Below are 18,539 nucleotides of genomic sequence, written 5' to 3' on the forward strand. Positions count from 1 at the left end.
AAAAAAATACATAACCCAATTTTCTTTCTTTTTTTTTTTTACATTTACCATAACTTATTAAAGAGAAACTGCAGTCTGCTCACATAATTTGTAATAAAAACCTCTCTATAGTGTGTACTTGCCTCACTCCAGAGCACTAAGTGTCATTTCTGTCTGCTGCCTCCTTCCTCTGCTATCTGCATGAATCCCTTCTGACAAGTTTTCCTGACACCATAGAAAAAAGGTGACGAGAGGGAGCTCCAGCACACAGCCTTTGATTGACAGCCTCCGTTCTGTTCCTGTGTTCTGTGTAAAGGGGGTTGTGTCCCTTCCCTCCCTTCTACATAAGTTGTACCTGTTTATCTGCAGCTTCTCCCCTCTACATCTGTTCAAAGAGCAGAATTTATAAAGCTTGTCTGAGTGGTCAGAAAGCAGGGTGTGGTGAGCTCTCGGAGTTCTTCTTACAGAGCTCTGCATTGTGTAACTTCAGCTCCCCACCCCGTGCTTTCTGACCACTCAGACAAGCTTTATAAATTCTGCTCTTTGAACAGGCGGAAAGCTGCAGATTGAAAAAAATCATCCTACATAAGTTGCACCTGTTTATCTGCTGCTTCTCACCTCTACATCTGTTCATATAGCAGAATTTATAAAGCTTGTCTGAGTGGTCAGAAAGCATAGGGTGGGGAGCTGAAGTTAGGAGAACTCCGAGCTCACCACACCCTGCTTTCTGACCACTCACACAACCTTTATAAATTCTGCTATATGAACAGATGTAGAGGCAAGAAGCAGCAGATAAACAGGTGCAACTTATGTGGGAGGATTTTTTTCAATCTGCAGCTTTCCGCCTTTACATCTATTCATATAGCAGAATTTATAAAGCTTGTCTGAGTGGTCAGAAAGCATGGGGTGGGGAGCTGAAGTTAGGAGAACTCTGATCTCACCACGTCCTGCTTTCTGACCACTCAGACAAGCTTTTTAAATTCTGCTATTTGAACAGATGTAAAGGCAGAAAGCTGCAGATTGAAAAAAATCCTCCTACATAAGTTGCACCTGTTTATCTGCTGCTTCTCGCCTCTACATCTGTTCATATAGCAGAATTTATAAAGGTGTGAGTGGTCAGAAAACAGAGGCAAGAAGCAGCAGATAAACAGGTGCAACTTATGTAGGAGTATTTTTTTTTTTTTTGTCCATCTCTGTGTATCACCTGAGACAAGTCACTTCACTAGGACTATGGAAGGGTTTACAATCACTTTAACATTGGATGGTTAAAGTGGACCTCTTGGTAATTTCATGTCTGCCTTAATTCCTCGCATTTCACAATATACAGCTATGTAAAATTTTGAGTAAGGCCGGCCATAGACGTTTCGAATCTCCCGAACCGGCCAAGATTTGAACAATGTATGGGCAGGTTGAATGTACCAAGCTGATCGATCAACTTGGGTGCAGCCAGCATGCTGGATTTTACCTGCGATTAACGCTAGCAGCTGCTCTAGCCGCTAACAATAATCGCTGTCTTTTCCCGGCTGGGACGGCTCCCCCCACCCCACCCGCTGGGAGAATACTCGGCAGGAGGGATTCCCACAACACTGTGTTGATGGTGGAATCAAGCAAATTTCTTTCCTGCAACCTGTGGTTGCAGGAAAGAAATTTGCGCCGCGTGTGGCCGACCCAAGTAACTGTCCTTTGCCATAAAAAAAAAGGAGAAAAAAATCGCTCAGAGGAAAATGACACGGCCTCTAGCTGCCAGGTGCATTGTGGGTGTTTGACATCATTAGAGGCTGCAAAGAGTCCATTGTTCTCCCTCAGGAAGGGGATCGGCAGGAAGCAAAGTCTGATTTATGTAGCAAACGAATATAGATAGCTCCTTGCTTTTCTTAAAAGAAGAATGTTTTCAAAGACGTATTGGTCGTCCCTTAATGGCCTGCTATCCATTTACCAAAAGCTAAATGTTGTTCTTGTGTATTCAGCAAGTATTTGTGACATGCTACACTCTGTAATTGTATATTGTGTAGCTGTGTCCCCCTGCAGATTCCTGAGCTGGTTGTGACTGTGGGAGGATGACAAGTCACAAGGCCGTGTGTAGCCTGTTTTGTGTCCAGCGGTAGCAGCATGTAACCTCGGGTCATATCTCTATGAGGGGGTTCCTACTCATTCCAGGAATACAGCCTACGGGAACTATTTATGAAAGGATCAAACTGATATTTCATGTCTTTTACATTTTAAAAGTAGCACTTCTGATAGATTTTTGCCTATTTATAGTTCCAGTGCAATCGTTTTGCTGGGCTCCTTCCACTGGGGAAGAGGACAGTTTTAGGTTGACGGCCTTTGGTGTCGGAAACAAACGCACCTTACCAAATCTTTCTTGGCTCAGGTTTCTTGCAGACCGCATCACGATTTCCTTTTTGTATTTTGCTGTATCCTCATCCTTCCAGGTTGCTAAGTAACTTCCCCATCACATGATGCTACCACCACCATGCTTCACGGTTGGGTTTGGTACATTTTATGATAATGTGCAATGTTTGGCTTGTACCAGACAGCTCAATTTTATTAAGAAGAGAAGAAAAGCTTGATCGCACACTGTAGATGTAGATGCTGTAGAAATTTCTTTATTTTCAAGACAAAATTGCAATGATGATCAGTTGACGCGTTTCACACGAAAAGAACAAAGCTCAATTTATTCTCGTCAGTTCACCGAAATTCCTACCAGCTGATTTCGGAGTATCACAGGTGGGCCTTCTAGAAACTGTAGGCGAAGATAATTATGGGTTTTAATTAAGCGTGGCTTGCTTGTGCCACTCTCCCTGCAACTGGTGAAGCACCTGGACAACAGCAGTGCTATGCATAGTCTCCCCAGTCTTGGCCATTGAGGCTTGCAACTCCTGAGTTGTCATATACCGTTTTTTTGCCAAAATTATTGGGACACCCGCCTTTACACGCACATGAACTTTAATGGCATCCCAGTCTTAGTCCATAGGGTTCAATATTGAGTTGGTCCACCCTTTGCAGCTATACCAGCTTCAACTCTTCTGGGAAGACCGTCCAGGTCCAGGTTTAGGAGTGTGTCTATGGCAGCGTTTCCCAACTCCGGTCATAAAGGCACCCAAACGGGTCATGGTTTCGAGCTTTCCATTATTTTACACAGGTTATTTGATCAGTTTCTCTGCCTTAGTAATTACCACAGCAATTCCATCTGAGGGAAATCCTGAAAACATGACCTGTTGAGGCACCTTGAGGACTGGCGTTGAGAAACAAACACTGGTCTATGGGAATGTTTGACTATTCTACCAGAAGCACATTTGTGAGGTCAGGCATGGATGTTGGACTAGAAGGCCTGGCCCAAACTCGCTCATCCATGTCTTTATGGGCCTTTCTTTGCGCAATGACCCAAATCATTTGGTGGAGGAGGATTATGGTGTGGTGATTGTTTTTCAGGGGTTGGGCTTGGCCCCTTAGTTCCAGTGAAGGGAACTCTTAAGGCGTCAGCATACTAAGACATTTGGTATGTCTTGTCAAGTTCTTTCACCCCAAACTCGCTCATCCATGTCTTTATGGGCCTTGCTTTGCGCAATGATCCAAATCATTTGGTGGAGGGAGAATTATAGTGGGGGGTTGTTTTTCAGGGGTTGGGCTTGACCCCTGGTACGGCTTGTCAAGTTCCTTCACCCCAAACTCGCTCATCCATGTCTTTATGGGCCTTTCTTTGCGCAATGATCCAAATCATTTGGTGGAGGAGGATTATGGTGTGGTGATTGTTTTTCAGGGGTTGGGCTTGGCCCCTTAGTTCCAGTGAAGGGAACTCTTAAGGCGTCAGCATACTAAGACATTTGGTATGTCTTGTCAAGTTCCTTCACCCCAAACTCGCTCATCCATGTCTTTATAGACCTTGCTTTGTGCACTGGTGCGCAGTCATGTTGGAACAGGAAGGGACCATCACCAAACTGTTCCCACAAAGGTAAGAGCATGAAATTGTCCAAAATGTCTTGGTATGCTGACGCCTTAAGATTTCCCTTCACTGGAACTAAGGGGCCAAGCCCAAACCCTGAAAAACAACCCCCACACCATAATCCCCCCTCCACCAAATGATTTGGACCATTCATATTTTGCCCAGAGAGAGGCTTTAACTAGCATCGTAGATATTCAGTCAGCCAAACATTGTAATTTCCTATATTTTTGTTTTGTTTTTTATTATAACTTCCACATTCCTACTTTAGTAGCTGTGTGCTAAACTGTCCTATGCACTCTATAATCTAACAGGGCTTGTCGGACACCCCACCCCCTTTTGCTCAAGCCTGGGTGAGGAAACTAACCTCTGCCAGCATAGAGCGCTGGAGTGGGAGGGCTGGAAAAGGGCAATATAATAACTTAGGGCATTTTCAGGTGAACATTGGTTCAAAACGATAACATGGTGCTAAAGAACTATAAAGAGTAGAAAGACATGTAACTTCAATTGAGTTAAAACCTAAATAGTTGAGAGATATCTCTTGTGGTTTTTTTTTTTCTTTTCTTTTTCTTTTCTTTTTATTCTGCTTATGATTGTACAGCCCTTATCTGCACAATTGGTGAAAAGTTTCCGATCATAAAGAAAACATTCCCAGACCCTCCGATGTGTTTTTTTTTTTTTTTTTCATGGAGGTCTGTTTCGCCATCGTGATTTCAGGAAAAAGAAAATAAAACAAAGAACAGCGGAAAGACAAGAACTTGGTGGCAAGCCAGCTAATTGTTTTCGTACAGCTTGGAGTAACCTTTAGCAGCGTAGAGAGTCTGATTCCACTCCGCTTGACTGAACAAAACAAGGCTCCATTCCCAGGGGATGCCTGACATTCCAGCCGGGTGACACGGATCACGGCGAAAATAGAACGCTGCGTTATCGGCGGCGGCAGGCGTGAAACTGTGCTGCAACCGCATTTTAAATCTCAAAAGTGTACCTGCCTTGCCTAAAGTAGACCTAAGCTCAAAACCGTAGGGTCTTCCATGTTGCATAGACCATCTAGACATGTCCGTGTGACTAGGCGGTAGCCTGAATAATCTACTTTTTTTGTCTTGAATGTCTTGTACCCATTCACTCTTAATCTGCAGCCCTATGGATGTATATGTGTGAGATCATATAAGGCACTGCTGCCCCTTACTGCTAGTCTTGTGGGATTTGGTGATGCTCTACTGTGCTGCTCACTGTTCTCCATGCTGAAGAGGAAGCTGTAACTGAGGAGCAGTAATGCAGGATCTTCCTGCTTTGCTTTAGATATTCATGTTCACCTACACAGGTTGAACTGGATGGACTATTGTCTTTATTCAACCTTACCTACTATGTATGTAATTCTTTGGATATGTGCTTTCTGAAGCTCTTCTCTCTCGTTTTGCTTAAAGTGGTTCTAAAAGCTGAAGGTTTTTTACCTTCATGCATTCTATATTGCGGAATTATTGGATGTGAGCTTGTTGTCGGAAAGTCCGACCGCGTGTACGCTCCATCGAACATTTGCTCTCTGACTTTCCGCCAACAAATGTTTGCTAGCAGGTTCTCAAATTTTCTGCCAACAAAACTTTGTTGTCGGAAAGTCCGATCGTGTGCACACAAGTCCGTCGTGCAAAAGTTCACGTATGCTCGGAATCAAGCAGAAGGAGCCGCACTGTATCGCCATACACAGGAGGAGTAGCAGAATGTATTTTGGGGTGTAATTTGTGGTATGCATATGCTGTGTGAAATAACCTGTTAGTAAAACAATTTTGTAAAAAAATTAAAAATCTTAATTTTGCAAAGAATTGTGAGAAAAAAACTAAAAAAACTCACCATGCCTCTTACTAAATACCTTGGACTGGCTACTCTCCAAAAAGGGGTCACTTTGGGGGGGTATTTGTACTTTCCTGGCTTGTTAGTGTCTCAAGAAATGACATAGGCCGTCAGTACATCAGGTGTGATCAATTTTCAAAATAATTGGCACCGTAGCTTGTAGACTCTATAAAACCCTGTTCACCCTGTTCATTTTTAGGCAGGCGCTAAAAATAGCGCCTGCCTAGTGCCTGAAAAAAGCCTCAGCTGCAAACCCAGTGTGAAAGCCGGAGTGCTTTCACACTGGGGTGCTGTGCTGGCAGGGCGTCACAAAAAATCCTGCCAGCAGCTTCTTTGCAGCTGTTAATACACCACTCTTGCCCATTGAAAACAGTGGGGCAGCGCCGCCATACCGCCAGCAAAGCGTTTTGCAGGCGGATTTAACCCCTTTTCGCCAGCTAGAGGGGGGTTAAAACCGACCCGCTAGCGGCCGAATAGTGCCGCTAAAACTACGGTATAGTGGCGCTAAAAATAGCGCCCCTTTACCACCGACGCCCGGGCGCTTTCAGTGTGAAAGGGGTTTAACTTTCACAAATAATTTACACTGATTTGGGTTATTTTTACCAAATATATGTAGCAGTATAAATTTTGGCCAAAATATATGAAGAATTTTTTTTTTTTTTTTACAAAATGTTTGGTCTTTTTTCATTTATTTCTGTGAAAAAAAGAACAAAATTTCATATGGTTACAGTGTTACATGACTGAGTAATTGTCATTCAAAATGCGAGAGCACTGAAAGCTGAAAATTGGTCTGGTTAGGAAGGGGGTTTAAGTCCCCAGTGGGCACATGGTTAAAATGGTTGTAAACTCTTAGGCCCCTTTCACACGATCGGACCATTCAGGTCCACCTGTCAGTTTTGACAGCGGACCTGAACGGGCGATCCATGTTAGTCTATGGAGTGTCAGATGTCAGCGAAGACATGTCCGATCCGCTAAAAGCAGACGGATGGCTATCGGATCGGGTGAGATCTGATGAAAACGGACATGCTGTCCATTTTCATCCGATCCCTCCATAGGCGGCAGCGGCGCCTGACAAGCCCCTCCCCGCTCAGTGAGCAGAGAGGGACCTGTCATCTGCTGGCTCAGCGGAGATCAACGGACAGATCTCCCGCTGAGCCGGAGGACCGTGGCGGGCTCCGTAGAAACGGAGTCCGCCTCGTGTGAAAGGGGCCTTACATTAATCCAGTGAAGTGACTGGCCTCAGGTGATACACAGAGATTAAACAAATCCTCCTACATATGTTATACCTGTTTATCTGTAGAACTCTCTTCTCTTCTTATACAGCTTGTCTGACACGTCAGAAAAAAGGGTGTGGAGAGCTGAAATTACAATCTGCAGAGCTCCGTGAGGGAAAGTCTGAGAGCTTTGACTTACTAATCTGGCTGTTTTTTCTCCCTGCTTTTCAGGGAGAAGAATCAGCCAGATCGCTGTTCACTGCACACACAGTTCTGTGTGATTGGACACAGTCGTTCAGCAGGTTTCAGATAAAATCATTGGCTGAAATTTGCTGCCAAGCGCGTGCTGTGTCCAAACCTGGAAGACAGGTGATGACACACAGGTACGCTACCCAGCCGGCCTGTGCCGCCCATCTGCAGTAAATCTACTTTCGGCGGGCGGCTGGCTTAAGAGACCTCCTTTTTTTTTTTTTTTTTTTTTTTTTTTTTTCCACTTCAAAGCAGTTTTGCATTCCCTTAAAAGTAATGCAACCCCCTGCAGTTTGCAATGAATGGCACTGCAATGCACGGCACGTAGAGCAGATGTGTTGCAGTAATGCCCACTGTGCCACAATACACAAGTGCGAATGGGTTCTGAAAATAAGTGTTAAAGCTTTTCTGAAATGTTAGCAATTTGGGTTTACCTCTTTCAAGAAAACGGATAGAATGGCAATTAAATATAATTGAGGAGATGTGGGATGCACAGCAAATATGTCACCGGTTAATGGTGGGCATTGGTGAACTAGGGCTTTAAGAGCAGCATTTGTATGGGCTCATTAAGGGATCATGAGGCAAATCCATACATTGCTTTCAAGACCCCAAATTGCACGCTCCAAATAATGCCACTTCCAAGGGTGAGCTTCGTAGTCCCAAAGGTGGGTGTCTCTTTAATGCGAGGATGGAATAATCTCCACACCTAAACATTGTGTCATGAACTCCATTGTTCTGCCTGTGAAACGGCCCCTTCACAAGAGGATTTCTTTAATCTGCACACTTTTAAAAGATCAAAGGAGTTGTTTTTACTTTGTTCATTATAATTTAAAAAAAAATACATGAAAAAAAAGATTTAGAGGATAAATTAAATTCAGCTTCTTCGCTGTATTCCCGCGGGAGCAGCTTGAAAAACAAGCCAACATCCTGCTTGACCCAAATCCCAGTGCTAAAAGGAACCAGGCTTGCATTCCAAATACTATTTTTTTTTTTTTTTTTACCAAATGATGAAGCTAATATACAGGAGCTAAAACGGAACTTCAGCCAGCATTTTTTTCTTTTTTTGGATGGAGTGTGGAAAGGATAGAAACTGCCAGGTTTGTGGCGGTGGGGGACACTTTTTTTTTGTGTGTGTCATGATGCTGGGACACTAATGGCTGGTTTATTAGTATTTATACAGGATTTACTGTATTTATTGGTGTATAACACTCTCACTTTTTCCCTATGAAAATCAGGTGTAAATAGCGCATGCGCGTTATACGCCGATACTTCAATTTTAGCTTCCTCGGAGGGGACAGGGAGGGGGGCGGGACGAGCGCCGTCAGATTACATACAGTGAGAATCTCCTGTTTACTTGGCCTCGGTAATGGGAAGTCCCGTTTCCTGGGATGCCATTGGACCACTGTTTTGTCTATCATAGGAGATTCTCACTGTATGTAATCTGTCGGTGCTCGTCCCACCCCCCTCTCTGTCCCCTCTAGGCTGCTGATGGGCATTGAGGCTGCATTGATGGCAATGGCGAGGCTGCTGCATTGATGGGCAATGGCGAGGCTGCTGCATTGATGGGCAATGGCGAGGCTGCTGCATTGTTGGGCAATGGCGAGGCTGCTGCATTGATGGGCAATGGCGAGGCTGCTGCATTGATGGGCAATGGCGAGGCTGCTGCATTGATGGGCAATGGTGAGGCTGCTGATGTCAATGGTGAGGCTGCAGATGGGCACTGACCCTTATTTTGCTTCCAAGTTCCTTATTTAACATTTAATTTTTTTCCCCTGTAACTCCCCTCTTAAAATGAATGTGCGTGTTGTACGCCGATAAATACGGTATATAGCGCCAACAGTTTACACATCGTTCTACAATGACAGTACAATTATACAGAAGGGACAGGCAGGCCCTGCTTGTGGAGCTTACAATCTAAAGGGAGGGGGAGAGGGTACAAAAAGTAATAGTTGTGGGGGGTGATCTGATGGAGGTGGCTCGAGTACGGTTCTTAGGAGGAGGTGGGGTAGGCTTCCCTGAATAAATTAGTTTTCAGGGATCGCCAAAAGGCGGGCAGGGTAGGGGGCTGACCAGACATACCGGGGCAGGGAGTTTCAGAGGATGGGAGAGACTCTGGAGAAGTCCAGGAGACGAGCAGGGGAGGAGGTAAGCTAGGGAGCTAGAGAGCAGGAGGTCTTTACAGGGAGAAGCGGAGGGGACAATTTGGCCGATACCTGTAGATGAGGTTGGTGATGTAGCTGGGGGGCGATGTTGTGGATGGTTAGTATTTTGAATTTTATACGGTGGGGTAGGGGAAGCCAGTGAAAGGATTGGCAGAGAAGGGCAGCAGTCACCGACCGGTTTGTAAGCCATAATAGACTGAAGGTGGGATAGCCTGTGTAAAGGTAAGGGAGTTGCAGTAAAAGGGAGTGTAAAGGTAAGGGAGTTGCAGTAGTCGTTGAGGTGGTAAATAACCAAGGAGTGGATAAGTTGCTTTGTGGTGTCGTTAGTCAGGAAGGGGCAAATTCTGGACATGTTGCGGAGGTTAAGGTGGCAAGATGTAGCCAGTGATTGGTTGTGGGGGCTGAAGGAGAGGTCAGATCCTAGGATTACACCCAGCACCTTCGTGTGTGCGAAACAACCAATAGCACTGGGGGGGGGGGGGGCATGATTGAGCGTGCTGTCAGCACAAACCAGGTACAGTACATATATGTGTGACTGCATGTAATAAGACCCACCTTTGTGCTGTCATATATATATATATATATATACAGCCAGTAGAGCTGCGCGATTCTGGCCAAAATGAGAATCCAAATTTTTTTGCTTAGAATAAAAAGATCATGATTCTCACGGCCTAAGTCTTTCACATTATACAAAAAAATGTTTTTTTTTCTTTTTTTTATTTAATTCATTAACCACTTCCCGCCGGCCATATGCAGAATGACAGCCAGGAAGTGGTTCTGTTATCCTGACTGGGCGTCATATGACGTCCTGTGGGGGCGCGCAAAGCAGCAATCGTGAGTCCGGCGTGTCAGTCTGACACCCCTCATCTCCGATCGTGATAAAAAGCCTCTGTTAGAGGCTTCTTACCACCTGATCAGCTGTGACCAATCACAGCGTGAACCAGGAAGTGCCGGTAAACGGCATTCCTCGGTTCGCGCTGACAGGGAGAGCCGATCGGCAGCTCTCCTTGTCAGAGGGGGGGGGTCTGTGCAGATTATCAGCACATTCAAATGTACAAGTCACCTGCCAACCAGTGCCCAACAATTTAAAAACAATAAATTCTGCCAGTGCCCACCATAGTGCCAATCACTGCCCAGCAGTAACACCTGTCACTACCACCCATCACTGCCACCAGTCAGTGTCCATCAGTGCTGCATATCGTTGCCACCTATCAGTGCCCATCAGTACTGCATGTCAGTGCCGCCTATTGGTGCCCATAAGTGCTGCATATTAGTGCCCATAAATTCTACATATCAGTGCCTCCTCATCAGTGCCAACTCATCAGTGCCCATCATTGCCGCCTCATCAGTGCCCGTCAGTGAAGGGGAAAACAAAAATTTATGACGGAAACTTAAAAAAAATTTTTTTTCAAACATTTCGGTCTTTTTTAGTTTGTTTAGCAAAAAATAAATACCACAGAGGTGATCAAATACCACCAAAAAAAGCTCTATTTGTGGGAAGAAAATGATAAAAATTATAAAAATTTACTTTGAGTACAGTGTAGCATGACCGCGCAATTGTCATTCAAAGTGTGACAGAGCGGAAAGCTGAAAATCGTCCTGGGCAGGAAGGGGCATAAGCGCCCGGTATTGAAGTGGTTAAGGTGTAATTTTTTTTCCCCAAAAATTGCATTTGAACAACTGCTGCGCAAATACAGTGCGACATAAAATATTGCAACAACCACCATTTTATTCTCTACTTAAAAAAAAAATTAAAAAAAAAAAAAAAAATATATATATATATATAATGTGTTTGGGAGTTCTAAGTAATTTTCTAGCAAAAAAAGTGATTTTAACTTGAAACCAACAAATGTCAGAAAAAGGTTTATTAGTGATTAAGTAGTAAAACTTCCCTCATTTACACACCAGAGTGTATTCTTTTGAGCTAAAGGACAAATCGTTACAATGTTTATACTTAAGTTCCACTGCTAAAGAATGTTATGATTCTTGGCAGACTGCCCTTTTTTTTTTTTTTTTTCCTTTCTTTTGATGGCTGTTGGCTTCAGCAGAGCAGAGAGAGAGTGGTGACTGACAGTGAACCTGAGAACCGAGCGATCAGCAGCCTTTGATCACTCAGTTCTCAGTGTAGAGCCAGCAGGGGACATTGTTCCAATGCTGCAGCCATCTAGGTAAGTATTTTATATTTGTTATTTTTGATTTCCACACTTCTCTTTTTAAAATCTATATGAACATTTTTTCTGCCTTCAAAAAATGTTTCCTACTATTTTGTTTAATTACCATGACTGGTGGCGCCATGACATCGTCCATAGCAAACTGCTCATATGTTGCCTTTTAAAAAAACGCACACTGGAGTGTGTTTTATAAATATTTTTACACAACTTTCACCCAGGATTCACACATCTTTTCAATAGAATCCAATTAGAAGAATGTGTAAAAGTTGTGTATAAATTGACTCCTTTTGTGTTGGAAAAATAGTTTGCACGGAAGAATAGACTCCGTGTTTTCAATTTATTAAAGGAAAGGTCAGCCTCATAAATTATTCATTTTAAAATCATTCTTCTCGCATGTAAAGGTCTTGATTTATTTTTGTTCAAAACTGTAATTTGCCCGTGCAATCCAATTTTAACATCTCTGTATAAATCTGTTGCAGATCGCTTAGATATCCGCGCTGCTCGGATTCTACTGGATAACGATCACTATGCCATGGCAAAGCTGAAAAAAAGAGTTCTAGAATATCTGGCTGTACGTCAATTAAAAAACAACCTCAAGGGCCCTATCCTCTGCTTCGTTGGACCCCCCGGTGTGGGCAAAACCAGTGTAGGAAGGTCCATTGCTAAGACTTTGGGCAGAGAGTTCCATAGGATTGCGTTGGGTGGAGTGTGTGATCAGTCTGATATCCGTGGACACAGGTAAGGAGATTGGCTGCAGGTACGGGTCTCTGATCTTCTGCAATCATCACATTTTTTAATAAAGTGGTTGTAAACTTCTGAAATGAAAAATGAGCAGAGCACATCCCTCTATAATGTGTAGTTGCCACAATCCACAATTTTTTTTTTTTGTTTTTTTTTTTTTCTTTCCTCTCTCCTCCCTAGCTGCATAAGTAATTCTGACAGGTTATCCAAACACCACAGAATCTCACAAGATTGCCTCACGCCCCCCCCCCTACACAGAAGGTGGCTAACCGCCTCAGCTGTGCATGTTTCCCTATGAGACTGCGTAGGGAGGTATGTCCTTTCCCTCCACTCTGGTCTCAAATTACACTCGGCTCTGCTCTGATGATCATCCTAATGATGATCACACAGTAGAGGTGCTGTGGGCTGGCTCCTAGCTATATTATAATGGGCATGCTTCCAGGGTACTGCAGAGCACTGCAGAGCAGGGTGACACATAGACAGAGGGTTCCTTATCTATAGGGAGGTCTAATACTTAAGGATTTGGAATGTGTTGCTGCTATATACGGATCAGGAGCCATATTTAAGGCTTTGGATAGTGCTATTACTTAAAGTTTACAGACCTTGTTTGGCAATCCGCCATATAACTCCTTGCGATCACCAGGCAAATCCCCATTTTTTTCTGATATTATCGTGTATTATTGGTGCTCTTGGAGGGGCATCTAATGACACCCCCAGCTGGCAGTGCTTCATCCATTTTTTCTGAGTTTATATGGTGGAACATTTCACATGTAAGACAAAATTATGACTGCATATACTCTTATTAAATACCCCTGACGAAGGTGCTTGAACCAGAAACGCATCGGGTACCGGAGATCACTATTACACCGGAGAGTAACCACTATCTTTTTGTCATGCATATCATGTAACCTGTCGTGTTTTTTGTCTTTTCTCTGTCCTTTTTTTGTATATTTCTGTAGTATTTTTTCCTATGTCCTTTTAACAATCAGTCATCACATGATCGAATGATTTTATGTATACCCAATAAATTACATTTCCTAATTCATATGTGTGGTTTCTGCCTACAAAGTCCCAATGAAGGGGGATTCTTTTTTTTCTTGCTTCCAGGGTTGTGTCTTATTGTACTGGCCGTACCCCTTATACAGAAAAATGTACTGTGCACCGGCCGCTGCCTGGATCCCTGCGCGGCGCCCTCCACCTCAAAGATGGCTGATCCTCTACAGGCAGTCACTAAGTGTGTTTATCTGCCTTCCTTCAGGAATAAAAAAAAAAAAAAAAAAAAAGTTCCCTATCTGCTACCATCTGATGAACTGATGGGGCCCAGGTAAATGTAACTTTTAGTCATGGATAATTGGAAGCTGCGGTGAAGCTTTAAAAACTGTCTGTACCTTTATAATGAATCGTAAAGCTCCTGGGCCTCCCTGTTAAATTGATGGGGACCGGTGGTACCCCCTTATTGGCGGTCCTGTGAATGAGGGGGGGCAATGCCTCCCAAACTGAGCCTTTGTATTTTGACAGCCTGGAGATTACCCCACCTTCAGTATACACTCATCAGCAACTCAACAACATCAATGCCAGTCACCAAATGGGCACAATGCTGGTGCGATGTACAAGGAGGGGAAAAAAAGACATGGATGGCACCACACTGCAGGTGATCGCACCACATCGCACTTTACAAAGCTGAAGGCGCTACGTGAAAAATATAATATTTAAATGTCATTTTTTTTCCCTAAAAGTCTCAAATTCAGTTTTTTTTTTTTTTAATCCTTTTTTTTTTTTTTTTTTTTTTTGGACCCTGATACTCTGATGATGATCACATGAGCCTATTTAGACTTATGAATAGTCGTCTGTTCTGTAATAAAACTACAACAGACCAATTCACTGTGAAGCTGCACAAGATTCGGTGTACGCCTTCCTTTTATTAGACCCGTCTTTATATTGCAGACTCCGTGTACGCAAGATATGGCGCTGCCCCTTTCCAGGAGGGTCATGTCCTTGTTGTTCCATTGCTGTACAGACAGTATATGTGTAAAATCAACCCCATCAAAATCCTAAAAGAAAAAAAGATATTTTCTAGCTGTCCAGTCCTTGGATGCAGTGGCTGCATTTGTTTTTATTTTTTTTGCAGACTTTTATTCTCCACTTAGAAGTACCAGTAAGGCCTGCTTAATACGCTCACCAGCCACTTTATTGGGTACACCTGTTCAATTGCTTGATAACACAAATTGCTAACCAGCCAATCACATGGCAGCAGCTCAATGCATTTAGGCATCTAGACGTGGTGAAGGTGACTTGCTGAAGTTCAAATTGAACATCAGAATGGAGAAGAAAAGGGATTTAAGTGACTTTGAGCGTGGCATGGTTGTTGGTGCCAGACGAGCTGATCACCAGTTTTTTTAAAAACTTAGGTCTACTGGGATTTCCACACACAACCATCTCTCGGGTTTACAGAGAATGGTCCGAAAAAGAGAAAATATCCAGTGAGCGGGAGTTGTGTGGACGAAAAGCTGTCGGCTAAGAACAGGAAACTGAGGCTAAAATTCGCACAGGCTCACCAAAATTGGACAATAGAAGATTGGAAAAACGTTGCCTGGTCTGAGTCTTCATTTCAGTTGCGACATTCAGATGGTGGGGTTAGAATTTGGTGTAAACAACATGAAAGCATGGATCCATCCTGCCTTGTATCACCGGTTCAGGCTGGTGGTGGGGGTGTAATGGTGTGGGGGATATTTTCTTGGCACACTCTGGGCCCCTTAGTACCAATTAAATGTCGCAGCCTACCTGAGTATTGTTGCTGACCATGTCCATCCCTTTATGACTACAGTGTCCCCATCTTCTGATGGCTTCTTCCAGCAGGATAATGCACCATGTCACAAAGCTCCAATCATCTCACCACTGGACAATGAGGTCACTGTACTCCAATGGCCTCCACACTCACCACATCTCAATCCAATAGAGCACCTTTGAGATGTGGTGGAATGGGAGATTGGCGTCACGGATGTGCAGCTGACAAATCTGCAGCAACTGTGTGATATTATCATGTCACTATGGACCAAAATCTCTTAGGAATGTTTCCAACTCCTTGTTGAATCTATGCCACGAAGGATGAAAGCAGTTCTGAAGGCAAAAGGGGGGTCCAACCCGTTACTAGCAAGGTGTACCTAGTAAAGTGGCCTGTGAATGTATGGCTAAAAGGAATTCTTTTACAATGCAGGTTTAAAGAAAACCTTGTTCAACTATCTGACCGTGTAGTATCTCCCTGAGATAGCCAAACCCTTCACGGTTTACATGTTTCCTAGTGTTCCCCTTTAAACACCTACCCTCTCTAGCCATCTTGGCACGAGAACTTGATTTATTACAAGTTTATAGTAACTTGTTCTGGCCTCGTGGTTTGAAAAATAAACATTCGTGGTGAGCTGAGAGGAGATTTTGGCCATTTTTCATGTGAGGAATTTTCACGTAGTTACAGAAGTATGACTGTAGATAAAGATGAATCCAACAAACCATCTAGTTTATGGATATGTGTACACATACATCAGCCGGTACACCGCTATACTTCTGCATGTTACACCAGATAAGAAAATTCACCTGATTGGGCTTGTTTCATCCAAAGACCGCAGATCCAAGATGGCGTGTGTAGAGACAACAGTCTGATCCAAGCTTGGTACGCAATGCCAATACCTCTGGAGCACGGCTGGGAAAACATTGGCTTTTCATCTGAACAAAAAACTAACAAAATAATATCCTTTCCAAAAAAAAAAGAAAATGGAGCCATTGACTGTAGTGTCCATGCAGTCTGTTTTTAATTTTTCCCAGTGCAAGTTTTAGGGGAAAAAATGGCGCAGTAATTCCGTGGCTTATTATTATCTCTTGGAAACTCCAGTGGTCAGATCTTTATGCTATACCTCCTGGTCAGTGGCGACTGGTGCTCAAAATTTTAGGGGGGTGCAAACAAACCTGAAATATTCTGAAAAAAAAAACCCCATCAATTGCAGCCTCACTGTGCCCTATTAAACGCTGCCACTGTGCGCTATCAAACTCTGCCACTGTGCCCCATCAAATGCAACCTCGCTGTGCCCCATCAAATGCAACCTCGCTGTGCCCCATCAAATGCAACCTCGCTGTGCCCCATCAAATGCAACCTCGCTGTGCCCCATCAAATGCAACCTCACTGTGCCCCATCAAATGCAGCCTCGCTGTGCCCCATCAAATGCAGCCTCGCTGAGCCCCATCTAATGCAGCCCTGAGCCTCACTTACCTTACAGGCAGCTCCGCTCGGGCCGTGCGTTCCATGGAGCTGCACCCCCTATGGACGGGCCACCACTGCTCCTGCTACTGCTGATCTTCTTGGACTTCCTATTAGTTTTAACCACTTCCCGTCGGCCATATGTTTATAAACATCTTTGGAAATAATGGGTGATATCGCGATCATCACTGCAGCTGCACCAGTAATCGAGATATCTTATCTTTTTTTTTTTTTTCTGCCAGCGATTTCACTAAGGCCCGGTTCACACTGATGTGAGTTCATGACGAATGCGATGCGTCAAAAACACTTTAAATTCGCATGTCATTGTTTTCAATGACAGTCGTTCACATACATGCGTTGCGATTCCTCTACGAATGCGATTAAATAAAGGGTCTTGTGCGAGTTTCCTGCGTTGCGAATTTAGTCTCCATAGACATCAATGTAAATCGTTCTTGAATCGCATTGATGGTTCACATATGTGCGAATTCCACCACACTACTCTCCACAAAAACCAGGAAGTTAACACCTTTTTTTTTTTTTACATTATGATTCCATTGGCTAGAACATCAATCACAGCTATGTCCAACTCCTGAAATTCGCGGTAAAATCGCACCTCAAAAAAGGACAAAAAAACGGAACAAAATCACAATGCATCAGTGTGAATCTGGGCCTAAAAGTAAGAGTAATCCTTTTACCGGCCTCTCCCATGCGGCTGGCGGCATTTGGTTCCTGGGGCATAGGGAGAGTAGCGGATGTTGTTCCTACCACTGTGTGATGTCAGAAACTAAAAGCAACGAGGATTTTGTCACTTCCGGCTACGGTCTCACGTAAACAAGCCATTACAGGCTTGTGAAAGCATCAGATCAGTTTTACCGCCCTGCTGCACAGCCCAATCTTAGCTTCTGATTGGGGTTCTCCTGACACCCTGATAGGAACCCACCTGGCTCCTGGACCACCTGACTCCTGGCTAGGGCACCTATGACCCCTGTGTGGGACCTCTTGGCTCCTGGCTGGGGCACTTCTGACCCCTGTGTGAGACCTCCTGTCTCTTGGCTCCTGGTTGGCTCTCCTCTAACCCCTGTTTGAGACCTCCTGTCTCTTGGCTGGGGCTCCTCTAACTCCTGTGTGAGACCACCTGTTTCTTGGTTTGGGCTCTTCTGACCCCCTGTGTGAGACCTCCTGTCTCTTGGCTCCTGGCTGGGGCACCTCTGACCCCTAGTTGGGACCTCCTCCTGTCTCTTGGCTCCTGGATGAGGCTCCTTTGACCCCTGTGTGAGACCTCCTGGATGAGGCTCCTTTGACCCCTGTGTGAGACCTCCTGGATGAGGCTCCTCTGACCCCTGTGTGAGACCTCCTGGATGAGGCTCCTTTGACCCCTGTGTGAGACCTCCTGGATGAGGCTCCTCTGACCCCTGTGTGAGACCTCCTGGATGAGGCTCCTCTGACCCCTGTGTGAGACCTCCTGGATGAGGCTCCTCTGACCCCTGTGTGAGACCTCCTGGATGAGGCTCCTCTGACCCCTGTGTGAGACCTCCTGGATGAGGCTCCTCTGACCCCTGTGTGAGACCTCCTGGATGAGGCTCCTCTGAACCCTGTGTGAGACCACCTGGAGGAGGCTCCTCTGAACCCTGTGTGGGACCTCCTGGATGAGGCTCCTCTGACCCCTGTGTGGGACCTCCTGGATGAGGCTCCTCTGACCCCTGTGTGGGACCTCCTGGATGAGGCTCCTCTGACCCCTGTGTGGGACCTCGTGGATGAGGCTCCTCTGACCCGTGTTGGACCTTCTGTCTCCGGGCTGGTAGCTCTGAGCTATCCTCAGGCTTGAGTGTATATAATGACCCTGCACACCTGTGTACTCAGACAGGCACCTGATAAAACCTCGACAAAGGATTGAAAATTTGCGATCCAGAGCTACAGAATCCTGAGAAAACCAAAAACACAACTTTCTCCACTCGGAAACAATAGTGTGGAACCTCACATTAACCCTCCATG

The 18,539-nt window shown here is 44.6% G+C and overlaps 1 protein-coding gene across 1 annotated transcript in view; it reads left to right on the plus strand.

The window, feature by feature from the left end:
• Positions 1-10,189: 10,189 nt before the first annotated feature.
• Positions 10,190-18,539, plus strand: part of LONP2 (lon peptidase 2, peroxisomal) — a 90,934-nt gene continuing 82,584 nt past the window's right edge. The window contains 2 exon segments of the mRNA XM_073603900.1: positions 10,190-10,223; positions 11,962-12,298. Coding sequence (XP_073460001.1) covers positions 10,190-10,223; positions 11,962-12,298 — 371 coding nt within the window.

This window comes from Aquarana catesbeiana, linkage group LG11, assembly GCF_042186555.1.
Source record: "Aquarana catesbeiana isolate 2022-GZ linkage group LG11, ASM4218655v1, whole genome shotgun sequence".
NCBI classification, from domain to species: Eukaryota; Metazoa; Chordata; class Amphibia; order Anura; family Ranidae; genus Aquarana; species Aquarana catesbeiana.